At 43.5% G+C, this 20,602-nt stretch overlaps 2 protein-coding genes across 13 annotated transcripts in view; one reads left to right on the top strand and one right to left on the bottom strand.

Moving 5' to 3' along the window:
• Positions 1 to 7,888, top strand: part of LOC114770645 (plectin-like) — a 91,830-nt gene extending 83,942 nt beyond the window's left edge. For all 12 annotated transcript variants that reach the window (XM_028964699.1, XM_028964697.1, XM_028964698.1 and 9 more), the window contains one exon: positions 249 to 7,888. In XM_028964699.1, coding sequence (XP_028820532.1) covers positions 249 to 6,554 — 6,306 coding nt within the window. In that variant the 3' untranslated portion in view covers positions 6,555 to 7,888. The remainder of the gene's footprint in view (positions 1 to 248) is intronic.
• Positions 7,889 to 8,240: 352 nt separating this feature from the next.
• Positions 8,241 to 19,955, bottom strand: mindy1 (MINDY lysine 48 deubiquitinase 1). Its single transcript, XM_028964796.1, has 10 exons — positions 19,726 to 19,955; positions 16,444 to 17,339; positions 14,558 to 14,615; positions 14,161 to 14,225; positions 12,321 to 12,479; positions 12,071 to 12,173; positions 11,824 to 11,966; positions 10,767 to 10,961; positions 9,231 to 9,368; positions 8,241 to 8,972 (listed from the first exon to the last, which is right to left on the bottom strand). The coding sequence occupies exons 2-10, from the start codon at positions 16,933 to 16,935 to the stop codon at positions 8,892 to 8,894; spliced, it is 1,434 nt and encodes a 477-aa protein (XP_028820629.1). The 5' UTR covers positions 16,936 to 17,339; positions 19,726 to 19,955; the 3' UTR covers positions 8,241 to 8,891.
• Positions 19,956 to 20,602: the final 647 nt, after the last annotated feature.

The raw sequence follows: 20,602 nt of genomic DNA, 5'->3' as shown, positions 1-20,602 counted from the left end.
TATTAATATATGTTCAAATTGTAAAGTATAATACTTATTTGATATGTTATCAAATATTATGTTTATGTAACATGTACTTTGAATTACCTTTAATAGGATGTATATTTTGACATTCATCCATGTCTTGCAAATTACATTATTTAAATAATTTGACAATAGCAATATACAAGATTTCCCTCTATTTATAATGGTATTCATTCTGGTTATTGAACATTCTTGTTAAATTACATTACTTCTCTTTGAAATAGGTTGCCACCGCAGAGAAGGAGCGAATTGAAAAAGAAAAGAGTGCTCTTCAGCAGACATTTCTGACAGAAAAGGAAATGCTGTTGACGAGGGAAAAGTCTATTGAAGGTGAGAAAAAAAGGCTGGAAAAGCAGTTAGAGGAAGAAGTGAAGAAGGCCAAAGCCCTAAAGGATGAGCAAGAACAGCAAAGGAAGCAACTACAGGAGGAAAAAAAGAAACTCCAGGCTAGCATGGATTCTGCTCTGCAGAAGCAAAAGGAGGCTGAGGAGGAGATGCACAACAAGCAAAAACAGATACAAGACCTTGAAAAGAACAGGCAGGAGCAAGAAAAACTCCTGGCAGAGGAAAATAAGCAACTGCGAGAACAGCTACAGCAACTTAAGGAAACCCAAAAGCGCCCTACTGCATTTCAAACAAAGGAAACTGATATTCAAACTGAGAAGACCCCTGAGAGCCACTTAGTAACACAAACTATAGTGGAAACTACAAAGAAAACCCTAAATGGTTCTGCAGATATGGATGGTGTGAAGAAGAATGGAGAATCACCACTGTCCTTTGATGGAATCAGAGACAAGGTCCCCGCAAGCAGACTTCATGAAATTGGCATATTGAGCAAAAAAGAGTTTGAGAAGCTCAAGAAAGACAAAACCACTGTTCAAGAACTAAGTAAGACAGACAAAATTAAAGAGTGTCTTCAAGGTAGGAACTGTATTGGTGGTGTTGTAGTGGAACCAAATCAGAAAATGAGCATCTATCAAGCAATGAAAGAAAAGAAAATTTCCCCTGGAACAGGCTTAATGCTGCTTGAAGCACAAGCATCACTTGGCTTCATCATAGACCCTATGAAAAACAACAAGTTGTCTGTTAATGGGGCTGTAAAAGAGGGCATCGTGGGTCCAGAGCTCCACAACAAATTGTTGTCAGCTGAAAGAGCAGCAACAGGATTCACAGATCCATTCACTGGTGGTAAAATCTCTCTTTTTGAGGCAATGAAGAAAGGGCTGATAGCTGATGACCAGGCAAAAAGGCTGCTTGATGTTCAGATTGCAACTGGTGGAATAATTGATCCAGTTAACAGTCACCGTGTGCCTCTCCAGATAGCCTACAAACAAGGCCAATTTGATGATGAACTCAACAAAGTTTTATCAGACCTTCCTATAGATAAAAAGGGTTTTATTGACCCTAACACACATGAGAATCTCACATACCAGCAATTACTGGAAAAATGTAGATCTGATCCTGAAACCAACCTTCCCTTGCTACCTGTGACAAAGAATGCTGCATTCAGTGAAAAGACCTTCACAGATGAGGAGACCAAAGACATATTCAGCCAGGCAACTGTATCTGTACCCTTTGGAAAATTCAACGGGAAAACTGTTACCATTTGGGAAGTCATAAATTCAGAGTATTTCACTGAAGAGCAGAGACGAGATTTGATCCGCCAATACAAATCTGGGAGAATTACAGTGGAGAAAGTCATTAGGATCATTATAACAGTTGTGGAGGACAAAGAGAAGAAGAAAGAAATTGTATTTGATGGTCTACGAAGTCCTGTGGCTGCTTCTGAGCTCTTAGACTCCAAGATCCTTAACAAAGACCTGTTCAACAACATAACCAATGGGAAGACTTCAGTTAAAGACGTCTCAGAAACAGAACCAGTTAAGAAAGCCCTGAAAGGTACAAATAGCATTGCTGGGCTGTTCATTATATCAGCAAAGGAGAAGATGCCTTTTTACCAAGCAATGAAGAGAGGCATGATTGGGGAAGAGTCTGCATTAAATCTGCTGGAGGCTCAGGCTGCCACTGGATTTATTATTGACCCAGTCACGAACCGGAAAATGACTGTTGATGATGCTGTCAAATCTGGATTAGTTGGCCCTGAGCTACATGAGAAACTGTTGTTAGCTGAGAAAGCTGTTAGTGGATTCAAAGATCCCTACACTGGAAAAAACGTTTCCTTATTTGAGGCTATGAAAAAAGATCTAATTAATAAAGCCCAGGCTATTCGACTGCTTGAAGCACAGCTTGCTACTGGAGGAATCATTGACCCTGTGAAAAGTTACAGAGTCCCTCATGAGCTGGCATGCAAACGTGGTTATTTTGATGATGAAATTGACAAGAACCTGAGCACCCCCTCTGATTCAAATAAAGTGTTCTCTGACCCCAACACACAGGAAAGGGTCACATATTCACAACTTCAACAGAAATGCATAACTGACAGAGAAACAGACCTTCCACTTCTGCCTCTTTCAGATAAACCAATCAAGTCAAAGGAGGGGACTAAATATTCAGAGGTCCAAGCCAAAGAAGCACTGAACCAGACTACAATAGAATTGCCCAGTGGACTATTCAAAGGAAGGAATATCACCATTTGGGAGGTTATCCATTCTGAGTACCTTACAGAAGAGCAAAGAACTGAGATAATCAGTCACTATAGGTCTGGAAATGTCACAATTGAAAAGATCATCAACATTGTGATTACAATGGTTGAGGAAAGCGAGGCATGTAAACTACAGGATAATTTTGAGGGTCTCAGAGCTCCGGTTACTGCCAGCTCCTTGCTTGAATCCAAAATTATTGACAAGTCTACATATGAGCTGTTACAACAGGGCAAAAAGAAGCCTAAGGATGTTGGTGAAACTGAAGGAGTGAAGAAATATCTGCAAGGTGAAGATAGCATTTCAGGAATCTTTATCGAAAAATCAAAAGAAAAGGTGGGCATATATCAAGCAATCAAACAGAAACTGTTAACATCAAACACAGGTTTGGCTCTTTTGGAAGCTCAAGCAGCAACTGGATTCATCCTCGACCCAGTAAGAAATAAGAGGTTTACTGTTGATGATGCTGTCAAGGCTGGCATGATAGGTCCTGAACTTCATGAAAAGCTTTTATTAGCTGAAAAGGCTGTGACTGGTTATAAAGACCCTTATACAGGATGCAAGATCTCCCTGTTCCAAGCCATGCAGAAGGAGCTTGTTCTACGAGAACATTCCATTCCACTACTGGAAGCCCAAGTAGCCACAGGAGGAGTCATTGATCCAATCAGTAGCCACCGTGTTCCGACTGATGTTGCAATTGAAAGGGGGTTTTTCAGTAAGCAGATGGACAAAGCATTCACTAACCCTTCAGGTGATGTGAAAGGCTTTATTGATCCTACAACAAATCAGAATGTCTCCTACAAGGAACTGAAAGAGAAATGCATTATAGATCCAGACACAGGCAATTTTCTCCTGCCTCTTTCAGAAGCTGAGGCTGATACCCAAGAGAAGTCCTATGTGTACACTGAAGAACAAGTACAGACAGAACTAGCTACCACTGAAGTGGACATACCACATCAAAGTTTTGCTGGAAGGAAGGTGTCCTTGTGGGAAGTTATGCAGTCAAATTTGCTCCCAGATGAGGAAAAACAAAGACTCCTTGAACAATACAGGTCTGGACAAATCTCAAAAGAAAGAATGATCCTTATCATTATTGAGATAATTGAACAGAGAGTCGAACAGAGCATGTCATGTGATGTGGTCAGGCGTCGTGTCACCATCGGGGAGCTTTATAGCGCTCACATTATAGATTTAGAAACATATAACCTACTGAAGGGAGGAAAAAAGACAATCCGAGAGGTGATGGAAATGCCAAAGGTCAAACAGTATCTCTTTGGTACTGGCTCTGTAGCAGGTGTGATCTCAGACACATTTACAAAGGTCAGCATTTACCAAGCCATGAAGAGAGGGCTCATTAAGCCTGATGTTGGTATTAGCCTTTTGGAAGCACAGGCCGCAACAGGCTTTATCATTGATCCAGTGAAAGATGAAATGCTAACAGTCGATGAGGCTGTGCGCAAGGGTCTGGTTGGTCCTGAGATCCATGACAAACTCTTATCTGCTGAGAGGGCTGTAACAGGGTACAAAGATCCATACAGTGGCAAGGTCATTTCCCTTTTCCAAGCAATGAAGAAAGAACTTGTTCCTCAAGACTATGCTCTCAGAATGCTGGAGGCTCAGGTTTCAAGTGGAGGTCTTATGGACCCAGAGCTCAACTTCCACCTCCCCATTGAGGTTGCCACTCAACGAGGTTTTATCAACAAGGATACCATGGATAGGCTGTCTGACCCAAATACAGACGTGAAGGAATTTGTTGACCCAACTACAGATGAGAAACTCTCCTATGGTCAGTTGCTGAAGAGATGCAAAGTAGATAAAGAAACTGGCCTTCGTTTATTGTCCTTGGTCGACAAAGGGCTTCTTTTCAGGGGTCTCAGAAAACAGGTTTCCCTGGATGAGCTACTTTGCTCTCAGATCATTGACCAGAAAATTTACAATGAACTCTGTGAAGGTATAATTTCAGTGGAGGATGTCAGCAAAAATATTCAGAAATTCCTTGTCGGTACAAGTTGCATTGCTGGAGTTTATGTTGAAGCCACCAAAGACCACTTGTCAATCTACCAAGCCATGAAAAAAAATATGATCAGACCAGGCACTGCGTTTGAGCTGCTGGAGGCACAAGCTGCCACAGGGTATATCATTGACCCCATAAAAAACTTGAGACTGACTGTTAATGAAGCAATCAGAATTGGCACTGTAGGTCCAGAGTTCAAAGACAAGCTTCTTTCTGCAGAGCGAGCTGTGACAGGGTACATGGACCCATATTCTGGCAAAAATATATCTCTGTTCCAAGCCATGAAGAAGGGTCTCATCTTGAAGGATCATGGCATCCGTCTCCTGGAGGCACAGATTGCAACTGGAGGTATTATAGACCCTGATGAAAGTCACAGGTTGCCTGTTGAGATGGCCTACAAGCGTGGCCTGTTTGATGAGGAGATGAATGAAATCCTCACAGACCCATCTGATGACACAAAAGGGTTTTTTGACCCCAACACAGAGGAGAACCTAACCTATCTACAATTGATGGAGCGATGTATGACTGACCCAGGGACTGGCCTGGCACTTCTGCCACTGAAAGAGAAAAGGCGTGAGAGAAAGACCTCATCCAAATCCTCTGTGCGCAAACGCAGAGTAGTGATTGTAGACCCTGAGACAGGCAAAGAGATGTCAGTGTATGAGGCGTATCGCAAAGGGCTCATTGACCAGCAGACATACATGGAGCTTGCAGAACAGGAGTGTGAGTGGGAAGAAAAAACTATTCAACACTCTGATGGTGTAGTAAAGTCCATGATTATTGACAGAAGGTCTGGTCGGCAATACGACATTGATGATGCCATCTCCAAAGGTCTCATTGATCAATCTGCCTTGGATCAGTATCGAGCTGGCACTCTTTCCATCACAGAGTTTGCAGACATGCTGTCTGGGAATATGAGTGGTTTTAGGTCACGTTCATCATCCTTTGGTTCCAACTCCTCCTTTTCCAGTCCAGTTCCGTCTCTTAAAGTTCCTGCAACCACCTGGAATGACCCGACAGAAGAAACTGGGCCAATTGCTGGAATCCTGGACACAGATACATTGGAAAAAGTGTCAATTACGGAGGCCATGCACCGCAATCTTGTGGACAACATCACTGGTCAAAGGCTTCTTGAGGCCCAAGCCTGCACTGGTGGAATCATTGACCCAAACACTGGAACTAAGTTTTCAGTTGCCGATGCAACAAACAAAGGGCTTGTGGACAAGATAATGGTTGACCGCATTAACTTGGCTCAGAAAGCATTTAATGGATTTGAGGATCCCAGAACCAAAACAAAAATGTCTGCTGCCCAAGCCTTAAAGAAAGGTTGGCTTTATTATGAGGCTGGTCAACGATTTCTGGAAGTTCAGTATCTTACTGGTGGGCTGATTGAACCAGATGTCTCAGGCAGGATATCGCTTGACGATGCTCTGAAGAACGGCACGCTTGATGCTCGCACTGCACAAAAACTGCGAGATGTTAGTGCCTATTCTAAATACCTCACCTGTCCAAAAACAAAGCTGAAGATTTCATATAAAGATGCCATAGACAGAAGCATGATTGAGGAAGGGTCGGGATTACGCCTGTTGGAAGCCTCTTCACAGTCAAGCAAAGGACTTTACAGTCCCTACAGTATTAGTGGATCTGGCTCAGCTTCTGGTTCTCGGTCTGGTTCCCGGTCTGGCTCAAGATCTGGATCCAGAAGAGGCAGCTTTGATGCCACTGCTTCCGGTTTCTCCATGACTTTTTCTTCTTCGTCATATGGCTCACCAAGCTACGGTCGCCGCTACACTGCAGGAGAATTCAGTGGATTTAACATGTATGAGCTCCAAGCAGCCCTTGTGGCTCTGACACCAGGCAGGAAATGTTGTGTGGATAAAAGACCAGCTCAGATACATCGCTCTTTGGTTGTTTAAACTCAATATATCTTTATTCTGCTCTGCATGTGGTTGCCATGGGGCTAAACAAAATTGTTTATTTCTGATATGGACATGCAAAATTAGGCATCTCATTTAATGTCACATTAAATTTTGTTTACTATGCTTTGTCTTCTATGTAGATCGAATTTTTGTTGTAGAATTTATATTCTGCTATATCATTATATATATATATATATATATATAATCTCAAAATCTTTTTTGAGATATAAAGCATTTTAATGGGGTGCTTTCGCAAGATGCCATTTCACGGCACACTAGATAAAACAAGTGTAATACACACAATGCATTATCTGACTCACAGCCATAAAACCATAGTGGACATAACAGGCATGGTTGCAAAATACGGACATTGAAGATTAATTATTCTCCTGGTTACTTACGTAAACTAAAGTTCTGTCAAGATTGAAGTACAAATACAAGATAATAATACCCTGAACTTACCACTTTCAGATTCACCCTCAAACAGCCTTAGCATGGCCTGGGGTTTATACTGTCTTCTGGTAAGTTTAAACTTGTACTGACTTGTATTCTAAATGACATAATTTTTTGTTGAAGTCATTTCATCTCATTAATGAATATAGTTTAAATGGACTCCCAGAATGAAGACCTGTGCAGTCCTGTGGTTCTCAACTTGGTCATATCAGTTGTTACAGTTACAATATAATTGTCTACATCAGGACATGTATGAAAAATAGTTAATCTATTAATTGAAAGCAGTGTTAAAGCAAACAACTGAAAATATATTTTTTTCCGCTTCACTGCTTTTTGGCACTGCTTGAATACCTTATTCTCAAAAATAACCTGGATGAAGTTTACTTATTTTTTTCTATATCCATTTTGTGTTGTTCTGTAGAGCTTCAGCATATATTTTATTACCATAAACCCCTGAAATGTTATATGAAGCACCACTGTGATCGTATAGTTTTTCATCCCACACATAAAAAAGCCATATACATAATTATTGCTGTTGAATTTGTATTGGCATAAATAAAATTCTGGATAATAAAATTCTCTTGAGGTCTAGGACTAGGTTTAATGAGAATTTAATGTGGATTCAAAGCCATGATCGCACCATGAATAAACTCACGAGGTTTACCAGATTTAACCCAGTCACTTTAACTGGTGTCTCTGCTCTTCTCTTATTTCCCCTTGATAAACATATATGACTTTGCATGATTTGCTATATTTTGCAACAATTAAGGATATGTTCTATTTTATTAATAATAATAATAACATGGTCATTTTGTTTTGAGCACATGTGTAGAAATGTATAAGACATGTATCAGTGAAAATAAATCAAGTATTTACTGCGCTGTCTCTTCATTTCATTTAACTGCTGAAGTAAAACGCAACATCCTCCCAGTGTCTTCGAGCATCGTGAACATTAAGAAACCATGGCAATTCTGCAGACCCAGCTCTGCTACTATGCATTTATTATTATATTATTGCTTGATGTAGCATAGGTAAAGCTTGCATGCATTAGATTATATTTCATTTTAATGATTTAGCAGTTAAGGAAGCGGCCCCGTAGTCAAAGGTTGCCGGTTCGAATCCCAAGGTGCCACCGAGCAAAGTACCGTCCCCACACACTGCTCCCCAGGCCCCTTTCATGGCTTCTCACTAAGGGTGATGGGTTAAAAGCAGAGGACACAAGCATGACCGTTTTATTTTAAAATCTTTTACTCAGAGCATAAATTAAATACAAAGCAAAATTGAATGGTGGCCAGTGTGGTTATGGAGGACACAAGAAGAGCTCCACCACAAACATGAAACATTCCACCAATAATAAACTGGAGCGGCACCAACTGCATGTATGACTTACAATGCAACAAAGTACCAGAGGCGGCCTGGTCTCTGGTACTATGATTTGTGTGCAATCACCCTAAATGACATGCATGACGTGATTTTGTTTATAGTTATAGTGCACTGTTTAATGAGAAACTTGAAGCAAAATAAAGGAATAATCAAAGGATTATGAATTCTTGTGAATTAGGTTCCTTTATGTTCCCAGTACTTAAACCACTCTGCCACATGACTAATAAGATCAAACACAAAGAAATTGACCCCTCTTGGTACTCAAATGAATTATTATTATTATTTTTTTAAATCAATCTCCACTCTATGGAGCATGTGCTACTGACACGTTATGCACTAGAGAGCATTGGGAAAGCCTTACAGCAGGATTTTTGGCATAGTGTGGCATGAGGTTGGATCAAAGAAAGGCTGTCGGGGGTGATTATAAGTTCACAGCATTGTTGGTTTAGAACAGCGCAGAAGGGAATTAGAGCTGATCTTGGGCACCAGCAGCACTGGCTATAGCACGACACAGTCGGATTCATCCTTCTTATCACGACGCCTCTGGCTCGACTGCTGGCCTGATGCTTGACCTCGGACCTGGTAGGACAGAAGAGCACTGCATGCAAGAACTGACAAAATGGAGGATGAGCTGCCTCAGTGTTCACACTAACGCTGATTACCTCATAATATTGATTTATTTGAATATTATTTCTTTAAGCTATCACCTGATAAATGAAAATGATATTAAGAGATGTTACAGTGGTCTCAGGACGCCCTTCAGTTTTAGCCAGAATTAAAATGAGCTTTTTTAGCAGAGCAGGTGCAGTTGATGTTTTGGAACGTGAGGCGTTCTACCTGCTGCATTGAGGCATTAGAAGTCTGGGGCTGTTGGTACTCTTCCTGCTGCAGCTGCCTGGCCAGTTCCAGGTCACTCATTGGCTCTGGAGCCATGCCCTCCTGGTGCTGTTGTAGAGACATGGCCACCAGGTAGTCCTGATACACACAAACACAGATATAATAATCATCATTATTATTATTCAAGATGGTTTATTGTCAGTACAACAGTATACACCGTATATACACCTTCAGGGATTTTCAAAAGGACTAGTAGCATCATAATGGACATATTTTTCTCTTATTGGACAATCCCCAACCCTGCACTGACACCACTTGCAGGCTCACTCTACCCTGGAAGGGGTCCCTCTCTGTATCCCTCCTTCCCAAGGTTTCTTCCGACCTTTTTTGTGTGGAGTTTTTCCTTGTGTGCAGAAGGGTCAAGTGTGGGGGGTGTCAACTGTAGGGCCTGTCAAAGCCCATTGAGACATACTGTATGTGAAAATACACTGTGTATTAAAATACTGTCTTACACAGACCAATCATAAAAAAATGTATATGCATGTACAAATGTAACTAAACTAACTAAAACTTAAATACTGTACAGTATCTGTATAAGAGATGTCCATCTGTACAATGAACAAGACAAAAAGGACAACATGTAGGATATGGTGGATATGTTGGATTTTTCAAACTGGACACACAAGACAACCATGTGAAAAGGAGCATAGATGTGCAAAATGAATTGAGATGGGGAAGAAGCTCTTGCAGTGTCTGGCGGTTACAGTTCTGATGTTGCGGAGCCGTCTGCCAGGCGGTAGGAGGGAGAACAGGGCGTGTGAGTGGTGGTGTGAGTCCTTCATTATGTTCTGAGCTCGATGGATATAGCAGCAGAGAACATCTCAATGGTCCCTCAGGAGAATGATGGGAGGAGGGAGGTTGGCCTTCTTCAGCTTTCTGAGGAAGTGCAGACGTTTTTGGGCTGTCTTGATGGTGAAGGTGGTGTTGGGGCTCCAGGAGAGGTCGTCGGTCATGTGCACACCCAGGAACTTCACGCTGCTGTTGATCTCAACAACAGATCCAGCTGTTTTTAGTTCACCAACTAAAAATGTCTGCACTACCTGAGCCACTTGTGTGGGTTGTAGATTCTCATGCTGCCACTATAGTGAAAGCGCAGCCAGAAAGCATAGGAACTGAGAAGTGGTCTGTGGTCACCACCTGCAGGACCACGCCTCTATTGGGGATGTCTTGCAGTATCGAGTTTGAAATTTTAGTGAACATGTTTTATTAGGCAGAGAGAAACGGGTCGAAAGAGCAGAGCGCATTCTGAAAAAACTTTAGGATAAGCATCTACTGAAAGCAATGACTTTTCCAGAACTTTATGTGTTTATTTCAGATTCCAAATCTCTTCAAAGCCTGGAAAATTCTCTTTTCAAAATCCATGACCTTTCCAGGTTTTTGAGGACCGTAGGAACCTTGAATATATAGATTTTACTCCAAATTTGTGCATGAAGTCTGGGTGTTTTAGAAGTTAAATGGCCATTGGTGTTCTGGTACCTGGTCAATCTGCTGCTGCTGCTGCGGTGTGGCTACAGCAGGCGACGGCGACACCCCACTCCTCTGAGACAAGTGGCTGAGGCGGAACTCAGAGTCGCAAAAGTTCCCGTCACCTTCAACATTGTGAAGGCTCTCCCATACCACCCCTTCCTCTTGCAGGAAGCCCTGGTCGGTCACCAACAGGTACAGATTGCCCTGAATCATAAAGGTCAAATAAGTTAAATTCACAATTTCACATTACTGTATATGCAGGGGCAAGAAAAAAGTATGAGAACCCTTTTGGAACTTCATGGTTTTCTGCATTAATTTGTCACAAAATGGCATCAGATATTCATCTGATAAATGTAATGTGCCTAAATAATAAAACAATTGCTAATGTCAAAAGTATGTGAATTAATAACAGGATGAATCCGCCTTTGCAGCAATACCCTCAACGAAGTGCTTCCTGTATCTTTCAAACCTGCACATGGTTCAGGAGGAATCTTCTCCCATTCTTCCTGGCAGAACTGCTTTAGCTCGGTCATATTCTTTGGACGTCTTCAAGTCATCCCATCGCACCTCCACTGGGTTGTGATCTTGAGTTCTTTTTCTGTTGTGAAATTGCTTCAGTATTTTGGTTCATTGTCCTCTTGTATAACCCAACTTCTGCAGAGTTTCAGCTGATGTACAGACACAATCACATAATCCTACTGAATATTTAGATACATTTGGAAATCATCTTCCCCTAAATAACTGCAAAAAACAGGCCCAAATCCTGATGTTTCCTCCACTGCTTTGTAGGGTTGGGATGAAGTTTTCAGAAGTTGCCAGATGTAATGCTGAGGAATGGCTCCCAGAGGCGTTCTTCTTTTCTGAACAAGCCTACATCTGACCCCAATTTCAGGTCATTAACTGAAGGGTTCAAATACTCATATTGCTGGAGAAAAGGTTGTTCTCAATAAAGACCTGAAATAACCACTATGTATCACTGAATGAACCATGCCATTTGTGCTATTGCTGTTTTTGCCTGTCACAAGGCCATAAACACGCAACAGAAAAGTGAAGCTAATAAACACACCTTGTGCTTGATCATGGTGCTAAAGTGGTTGTTCCTGAAGAATACAGAGAGCTCCCCATCCTTGGCTGTGGTGTTCAGCTCACACAAGCCATGGTAGGTCAGCTGTGTGGCAGTTGACTCCAGAAACTGCTCTGCTATCAACCCTGACAAAAAAAAAAAAAGATTTAATGCACTTAAACTGGAGTCCTCAGCATGGGACAAGTAGAGGAAGGGAGTGAGGCAGCTGCAGGAGTAGATGTTCTTGTACCTTCATTAACTGTGGTACAGTTGCTGGAGTGCTTGTAATCGATGATCTTTTCCACCAGCTGGTTGTAACTCAGTTTGCCCACCGCTGACACGACCTCTGGACTCTGGCAGAACACATTAGTACAGTCAGTGTCAAATATTTTCAATATTAATATTCCAGACCCCCTAACACGATTATGCAATTTCACAGAAGTCTGTGAAGTACAAACTGTGGGTATAAAATGTGTACCACTGCTTGACTTGTCCCCTACCTGTGGGTCTACCAGCCAGCCATGGTAGAGCGGGATGTCCAGGAGGTCGAAGACGATGCACTCGGGCGTGTACTCAAAATCAGACACCGCGGTGAAGCGTACGTTGACGTCCAGTCCCGTGGACAACTTGGGCAGCACTGCCATGGCATCGTTCATATTCTACGTGAGGGGAGGAAAGGTTAAAACCATGTCCTGGACGTTCTCTGTGGCTGTAAAAACTTACATTTTATTAAAACTAAAAGCCTTTTTACTGAATAATTCATCTAGCCTTTTCACAGACTTTTATAAATTATATCCCACCCAAACGTTAAAGAATAAAAGAAAAAAAGATGGAAAAACAATTCAAGCATATAGAAAGTGGTTCAATCAAGACTAATAACTGCCATCTTGCACTCACCATATTATTGGTGTTGATCTAATTTTTGTGCCATATTACTGAATCTTCCCTAGACAGAAAAAAAGTACACTCACAGCTAGAGAAAACCATCCCCAGACAGACCTGAAGGTCTTGCCGGCCAGAGATGGAGGCAGGCAGAACTTCACCATCCACCCACCCAGGGTGTTGCATGACGCAGTAAATATTGTATTATATATAACTTATTGACTGAATGCATCAGCATATCTCCAGTCATCAGTCAGTGGATCACAAAGCTTTCTGAAATGCATGGAGTAGGTGAGCCTGGAGGAAGTCACTTTTGGTTCACAGTATGGTGCTCCTCAGGATTCTCCAGCCACACCTTTTTACATTTACAGCATTTATCAGCCGCCCTTATCCAGAGCGACTTACAATCAGTAGTTACAGGGACAGTCTCCCTGGAGCAACTTAGGGTTAAGTGTCTTGCTCAGGGACACAATGGTAGTAAGTGGGATTGAACCTGGGTCTTCTGGTTCATAGGCAAGTGTCTTACCCACTAGGCTACTACCACCTCCATGGACCCAGATGTAAAACCCCTGAAGTAATCAGACTGCTCCCACATAGTGATGCGTATCAGCAGGAGGTTGATCAACCTGGAGCTGAACATGCTCAGGACTATTAGTGTACTTTTGTTAGTGAACATGATCATGTGTCAGGACTAGGGGTGTTAGAAAATATCAATACAGCAATATACGTATAGTCATATTGTATAGATACGAGAAAAAATATTGATATTTAAGTATGTAAATTAACTGTTTTCTTTAGAGAGGTCAGCATAGGTGAGAATCAGTGTGCGAATTCAACCTCTACTCCTGTAGATGGCGCCATACAGCTTGGCAACTGTCACAGGCAAGGTGACAAACATGGCCATGGCTGTGCGGCTTGCCGGTGTGCCACATCTTACATGCTTTACTCATACATTGAATTTTGCTTCACAGCCTGCGTGACCTTCAATCGCCCGATTACTGGGAAGGTTTATAAGAATATGGAGCTTCTTCAAAAGCAGCACTACAGCCTTTACAAGCACCACACCAGCCTTACATAACTTTTCTTATTTTCAGTCTTATGCATTTTATACTAAAGTTTTAGGGGTCAGCTAGTTCAGTGGGTTAAAATGCATAGACAATTAAGGTAAAAGATCTGAGTTTTATTGTTTGGTCAAATGTAATGTTACCTACCCAGATCGTACACAGAAACTTGCATTTCAGCTGTTTTTACATTTCAGTGAACTGTAGAATATCGTAGTATGCACAACGATGCAATGATCCTTGCCAATACACAGCCCTTTGTGAGTATTATGAAGAAAAAACAGAATGTTCCTGAAAACAAACTTGTCTTTTGCAGCCTGTTCTAATCCACATGGTTGAAGAAATGACAGATTAAAGACTGGATGCTCAGATATGCTCTGTTGATATAAAGCAGTACCTGTTGAAAGTTGAGCTCCATCCCCTCTGCTGTCTGTCTAGGTGTGACTGACAACACACATTCACCTATTACAACAAATGCAAAGAAAATCTATTAGTTATGGCTGGAAAAACATCACCCAATCAAGTTGATTAGAAAGTACGTCCTACGCACAATCTGAGCCTCTTTCCTACACATCTCATTAAAGCAAGCTTTAGTCTTACAATTACCATCTGATGGCTGATTTTAATAAACCCTAAAATATGAATAAAATAAAATTAACACATGGTTTGCTTTTTTTTGGGTTCAGTGTCAATAGTAAAAGAAAAAAGTTAAAGAATGTTGTGATTGTTTAGTTTGTGTGTGTGTGTGTGTGTGTGTGTGTGTGTGTGTGTGTGTGTGTGTCGCCCCGCCTTACCCAGATGACTCATCAGATCCTCTCTGGTTATTACCTCAGACTCAGGGGGTAGCAGGGCCTGTGGAACATCACCACAATCAGCTTACACACTGCCGCCGTAACACACACACACACAAAATCCGTTCCAAACAAACCAAAATCGTTCAGCTGTTGTATTTAACATATCAATTCTAACACATAATTAGCATATATATGATATTGTGGATGCTCAGATTTAGCCCATTAATACTACAAATCACACTTTAATAAGTCATTAAATATGTCACCATAATTAATACATTTATTTTTTTTCTGTCTGAACAATTTCTATAAAATAAGTTAGAAATTACAATCCAACAGTTGAGTAGTTTTATCCCTACATACTTGAGTAATTTTGGGATATTATTACTTTGGAGTAATGCTTCTCATAATAAAGTACAATTTTTGTCTACTCCACCCACCTCTGATTGTTGTTCACTGAGTCTGAACATGAACGTGGGATTTAAAAATTCACTGTGTTTGAAAATTATTTTGCTTCTCTTAGTGACTGGATAGACCAATTAAACCCAGTTTAACCCAAATATGCTATGACTAGGACCTAGGCTGTCCTAGTGTCCATTTTGGTCTAAATAAGAAATAGATTTAGTTATGAATAAAGATGCATTCATAATAAAAGCTTCTTGTGTTCAGAGTCCCTCTAGTTCCTATCGTAATAAATTTACTATGAATTCAAAAACTGTTTCTGAAAGCAGTACTTTAACATATATGCACACAATATAATTAAAAACAACTAAGAAGCATGTCTATCACCTACAGAATAAAAGTTGACCTCAATGAAGGTCATCAGAATAGTCACACCCAACACTTTATGATACTGCTTTTTAGGGCTGTTCAATATGGACAAAATAATCATATTGTGATTTTCTGAACGAATATAGCAATTTTTTTTGCGATTTTGGCCACTGTTTTTGCTTTTTCAAACAAGCTAGATACATTCTAAATGTATTCAGTGCATAACAAAACATTTCACAATGAAATAACATAGTATTGTGTTTAATAAACAAAACTGTAGTAAAATTGTCTTTAAAACAGACAACATAAAATAAATTAAGATTAACTAACCTCAAGTCCAGTCAGAACAATAAATCAAAACCAAAAAACAAGAAATGAGTGTGAGTGGATCAAGCAGTTTTTTATGACGCGGTTTTAAGTGTTTAACAGAATAATCATTTCTGTCTTGCAAGTTACCTCGCTCTGTGACACCTCCTCTCTCCTGAATCCAAAATACTCCCAAACGACTGACGTTGAATTTCTCTTTGGCACCAAATCATTTTTATTTTGACCTGCATCCATATTTTTTGTTCTTTCCTCCCGCTCACCTATTCAGTTCTGCCGATCAGCTTCGTCGTGCGCTCTGATTGGTTAACATCTTTCTCAGCTTAGCTGTGATTGCCCGGTGTGCTGCGTCAGCTCTGATTGGTTAACATATTAAAATCATGCGCACAAGAACGTATTCTGAATAAAAATCAAAATAAATTAATGGATAAAATCGCAGCCTTAAGCGGTTTAGAAATCTCATGTGCTTTTCTCACGTGATTTTTTTGCGATTGCGATTAATTGCACAGCACTACTGCTTTTATTGTTATTTCTATTATAAAATCCTTTCATTTGGATTCAAACTCCCTTTGTGGTATAGTTTAAAAAGAAAACGATCATTTTGGTCATCACTGAACAATCAAAACAGATCGTTACTATTGGCCCAGTAATTAGACTCTTAACCCTGAGTGTCTCTCCAGGGGGACTGTCCCTGTCACTACTGAGGTTCTGGATATATAACATAAATGTAGATGTTGACAGAAAACACTCCTGACAAGACGGTCACACCCATGTGAGAGAAGGGACCTTACCTTCCAGCGAAGGAACAGGACGTTCATTATAGCCAGGAGAGGGCAGGGTCCGTTTTCACTCTGCGTGATGATAGGCGTCTTCTTCTCCTTCCATGTGATCCACTTTACGAAGTAGTAATCTTGTGGCATCGTGGAACTGAGGGTGGCTTCGGCAGCACCCGCTCCGGACACCGCTGCATCCGCGCAGGGCTCACCACCCAACAGGGCCTGGCCCTCAGCACCCACCGTGGAGGGGGAGGACAAGCCATTGTGGCTTCCAGACAAGTCCAGGCTGGGTATGAGGAACGACGCCGTGTCACCGGAGAGACTCTGATCATCCGAACCGCTCCCTTCTCCAGACTGGGCAGAAGCTGCTATCGATGGAACATCTCCCAGAGATGCATCTTCAGGGCGGGCCACATTTGGCCCTCTTTGGTTTGCATAGTCTGATTTCAAGTCTGCCAACACCTCGTCTTCACCAGAATTCGCTGGCTCTGTGCCGACATCGGCCATGACTGGCGGCCCGGGTTTCCAGAAGCACTTAACAGGAAGAGAATAAGGCCTAACTGTCTTGGAAGAGTAAGCAGAGCCCTTTTGTAGTTTACAAGGTTAAAAAGTGGCAGTGTCCTCTACTACGACGTCACAGAGACGTCGGCGTCCAATTTGCTCCCGTTCCTGAGTGAGGCTGCACGTGCACATTTCCTTACCGGCCAAAACCGCATTGTGTCAGAAGGCAAGTGCTCACAGTCATCAAGTCTCCAACTAGACTTCAGCTCTTCTTTAAATCAAGTACATAACTACTTTTAGTGTTTAAGTGGGAGGCACTGCAGTCAGTCCATGAGGAGGTTTTTGGACAAAAACATAGCACCTCAGCTGGACAATCCTATTCGAACCACCATAGTCGTGTCGTCCCAAGCCTGAAAAACACAGGAAAAAAAAAAAATCACGTTTAGCAACTGGACGTTACGGGTCGACTGGACGTTTATCGCCGCGGAGACTCGAGTAGCGCCGGCGTTACGGGTCGACTGGACGTTTATCGCCGCGGAGACTCGAGTAGCGCCGGCGTTACGGGTCGACTGGACGTTTATCGCCGCGGAGACTCGAGTAGCGCCGGCGTTACGGGTCGACTGGACGTCTATCGGCCCGGAGACTCGAGTAGCGCCGGCGTTACGGGTCGACTGGACGTCTATCGGCCCGGAGACTCGAGTAGCGCCGGCGTTACGGGTCGACTGGACGTCTATCGGCCCGGAGACTCGAGTAGCGCCGGCGTTACGGGACGACTGGACGTCTATCGGCGCGGAGACTCGAGTAGCGCCGGCGTTACGGGTCGACTGGACGTCTATCGGCCCGGAGACTCGAGTAGCGCCGGCGTTACGGGTCGACTGGACGTTTATCGGCCCGGAGACTCGAGTAGCGCCGGCGTTACGGGTCGACTGGACGTTTATCGGCCCGGAGACTCGAGTAGCGCCGGCGTTACGGGTCGACTGGACGTCTATCGGCCCGGAGACTCGAGTAGCGCCGGCGTTACGGGTCGACTGGACGTCTATCGGCCCGGAGACTCGAGTAGCGCCGGCGTTACGGGTCGACTGGACGTCTATCGGCCCGGAGACTCGAGTAGCGCCGGCGTTACGGGTCGACTGGACGTCTATCGGCCCGGAGACTCGAGTAGCGCCGGCGTTACGGGTCGACTGGACGTCTATCGGCCCGGAGACTCGAGTAGCGCCGGCGTTACGGGTCGACTGGACGTCTATCGGCCCGGAGACTCGAGTAGCGCCGGCGTTACGGGACGACTGGACGTCTATCGCCGCGGAGACTCGAGTAGCGCCGGCGTTACGGGTCGACTGGACGTCTATCGGCGCGGAGACTCGAGTAGCGCCGGCGTTACGGGTCGACTGGACGTTTATCGGCCCGGAGACTCGAGTACTTTGCTCAGTGGCACCTCAGTGGTACCTTGGCGGATCGGGATTCGAACCGGCAACCTTATGATTACGGGGCCGATTCCTTAACCGCTAGGCCACCGCTGCCCCAAAAGAAGTAGTTCCTTCCCAGCACCAAGTTCTTGAATGGAGCATCTGCAGGGCAGCACTGATCTCCAGGCAGATTCAAGCATTTACAAAGAGACGGATCTTCAAAATACTACAAAACGACTTCATTTCAGTATTTTAAAGCGCACGTATTTGAGTTGATATGTGACAGGAAGTCATTCACATGATTTAGATCTGCTTTATTTCTTGACGGGATACGTCGTTTGTATGTCTTGCTCAGGGACACAATGTATGAAACAAATAAAATTTGAATTTGAACAATTTATGACGTTGATTTATTTATCCCCCCTACGTTTAGAGATAAAAAATAGAGAGTATTATTCAACTGAGACAAAGAAATATTTTACAGGGTCAATTTGAGAAAGATCTGCTGATGTGGACATCTTCAACGGAAGCAGCGGTGGACTAGCGGATTAAGGAATCGGAAGCTTGTAGTGGTAGTAACCTGGTGGGTAACACACTCAACAAGGAACCAGAAGACCCAGGTTCAAATCCCACTTACATTTACAGCATTTACCAGACGCCTTTATCCAGAGCGACTTGCAATCAGTAGTGACAGGGACAGTCCGCCCCCCTGGAGACACTCAGGGTTAAGTGTCCTGCTCAGGGACACAATGGTAGTAAGTGGGGTTTGAACCTGGGTCTCCTGGTTCATAAGCGAGTGTGTTACCCCGCTAGGCTACCACCACCCACTACTACCATCGAGTCCCTGAGCAAGACACTTAACCCTGAGTGTCGCCAGGGGGGGACTGTCCCTGTAACTACTGATTGTGGAAATGTAGTTGCAGGTTCGTATCCCGAACCGCCAAGGTGCCACTGAGTAAAGCACCGTCCCCACCCACTGGTCCCCGGGCGCCTGTCATGGTCCCCACTGCTCACTCAGGGTGATGGTTAAATACAGAGGACACATTTACACCGTGACACCGTGTGCCGCGCTGCAGTGTAAAACACCAGTTGATACGTCCCTCCACATTTATATTAAATCTGCATTTCCCTCGAGTGGGTTGTAGTGGACGTGGATCTTGTATGGAAAACCCACGAAGAGTTCAACATTTTAATCATTCTAAACTACGTAACGTGTCAGTATCATTGCCGACTTTAGCGGACTTACAACCTAAAGGCAGAGTTTTGTGATATTAATCGCGGATTATTTTAACCATGACTTCTATGTCGATGTTTGTCGAGTTGTGGATCGAGTTCGTGTACTGTGGAGAGCAGGCAGGCCGCCCCGCGATGCCGAGGCGGAGTAAATCCTCACCGTCCCGCAGCGCCGCAGCCGCTAGAGAATCTCCGTTTTAACCTCCTGTCTCATGGCGACGCTGCTCCACGCGTCTCTGCGCGTCCTGCTTCCGACACGCGTGACGTCACCAACAACAACACTTCTCCCTAAAATTTTACCAAATTACTCGCCTTTAATGTTATCTGACGTTCGAGTTGAAACCTCCCATTTACAAGCTCGTTTTCGAAATGTTGTACAAACCGGTTGGACTGAAGAGCGTGTTTGTGACGCGGCTGCTCCCCCTACCGGCCAGGAGGTATATATGCACCCTGGTAGGTTCTAAAGCCCAGAACAGGGCCCGACTACATGCACCCTGGTAGGTTCTAAAGCCCAGAACAGGGCCCGACTACATGCACCCTGGTAGGTTCTAAAGCCCAGAACAGGGCCCGACTACATGCACCCTGGTAGGTTCTAAAGCCCAGAACAGGGCCCGACTACATGCACCCTGGTAGGTTCTAAAGCCCAGAACAGGGCCCGACTACATGCACCCTGGTAGGTTCTAAAGCCCAGAACAGGGCCCGACTACATGCACCCTGGTAGGTTCTAAAGCCCAGAACAGGGCCCGACTACATGCTCCCTGGTAGGTTCTAAAGCCCAGAACAGGGCCCAACTACATGCTCCCTGGAATGGTTCTAAAGCCCAGACCTGGGCCCAACTACATGCTCCCTGGAATGGTTCTAAAGCGCAGAACAGGGCCCGACTACATGCTCCCTGGTAGGTTCTAAAGCGCAGAACAGGGCCCAACTACATGCACCCTGGTAGGGTTCTAAAGCCCAGAACAGGGCCCAACTACATGCTCCCTGGAATGGTTCTAAAGCGCAGAACAGGGCCCAACTACATGCACCCTGGTAGGTTC

Source organism: Denticeps clupeoides, chromosome 20, assembly GCF_900700375.1.
Source record: "Denticeps clupeoides chromosome 20, fDenClu1.1, whole genome shotgun sequence".
Classification (NCBI taxonomy): Eukaryota; Metazoa; Chordata; class Actinopteri; order Clupeiformes; family Denticipitidae; genus Denticeps; species Denticeps clupeoides.
Note: the sequence above shows the minus strand (reverse complement) of the source record. Positions and strands in the feature narration are given on the sequence as shown.

Excerpts from the sequence above, each read along its gene's own strand:
- mindy1 (XM_028964796.1), bottom strand. The coding sequence starts at position 16,935 with ATGGCCGATGTCGGCACAGAGCCAGCGAATTCTGGTGAAGACGAGGTG. Across the intron at positions 12,174-12,320 it reads GCTGGCTGGTAGACCCACAG|AGTCCAGAGGTCGTGTCAGC; the intron begins GTAGGGGACAAG and ends GTGTTCTGCCAG. Across the intron at positions 10,962-11,823 it reads GCACCATGATCAAGCACAAG|GGCAATCTGTACCTGTTGGT; the intron begins GTGTGTTTATTA and ends TTTATGATTCAG.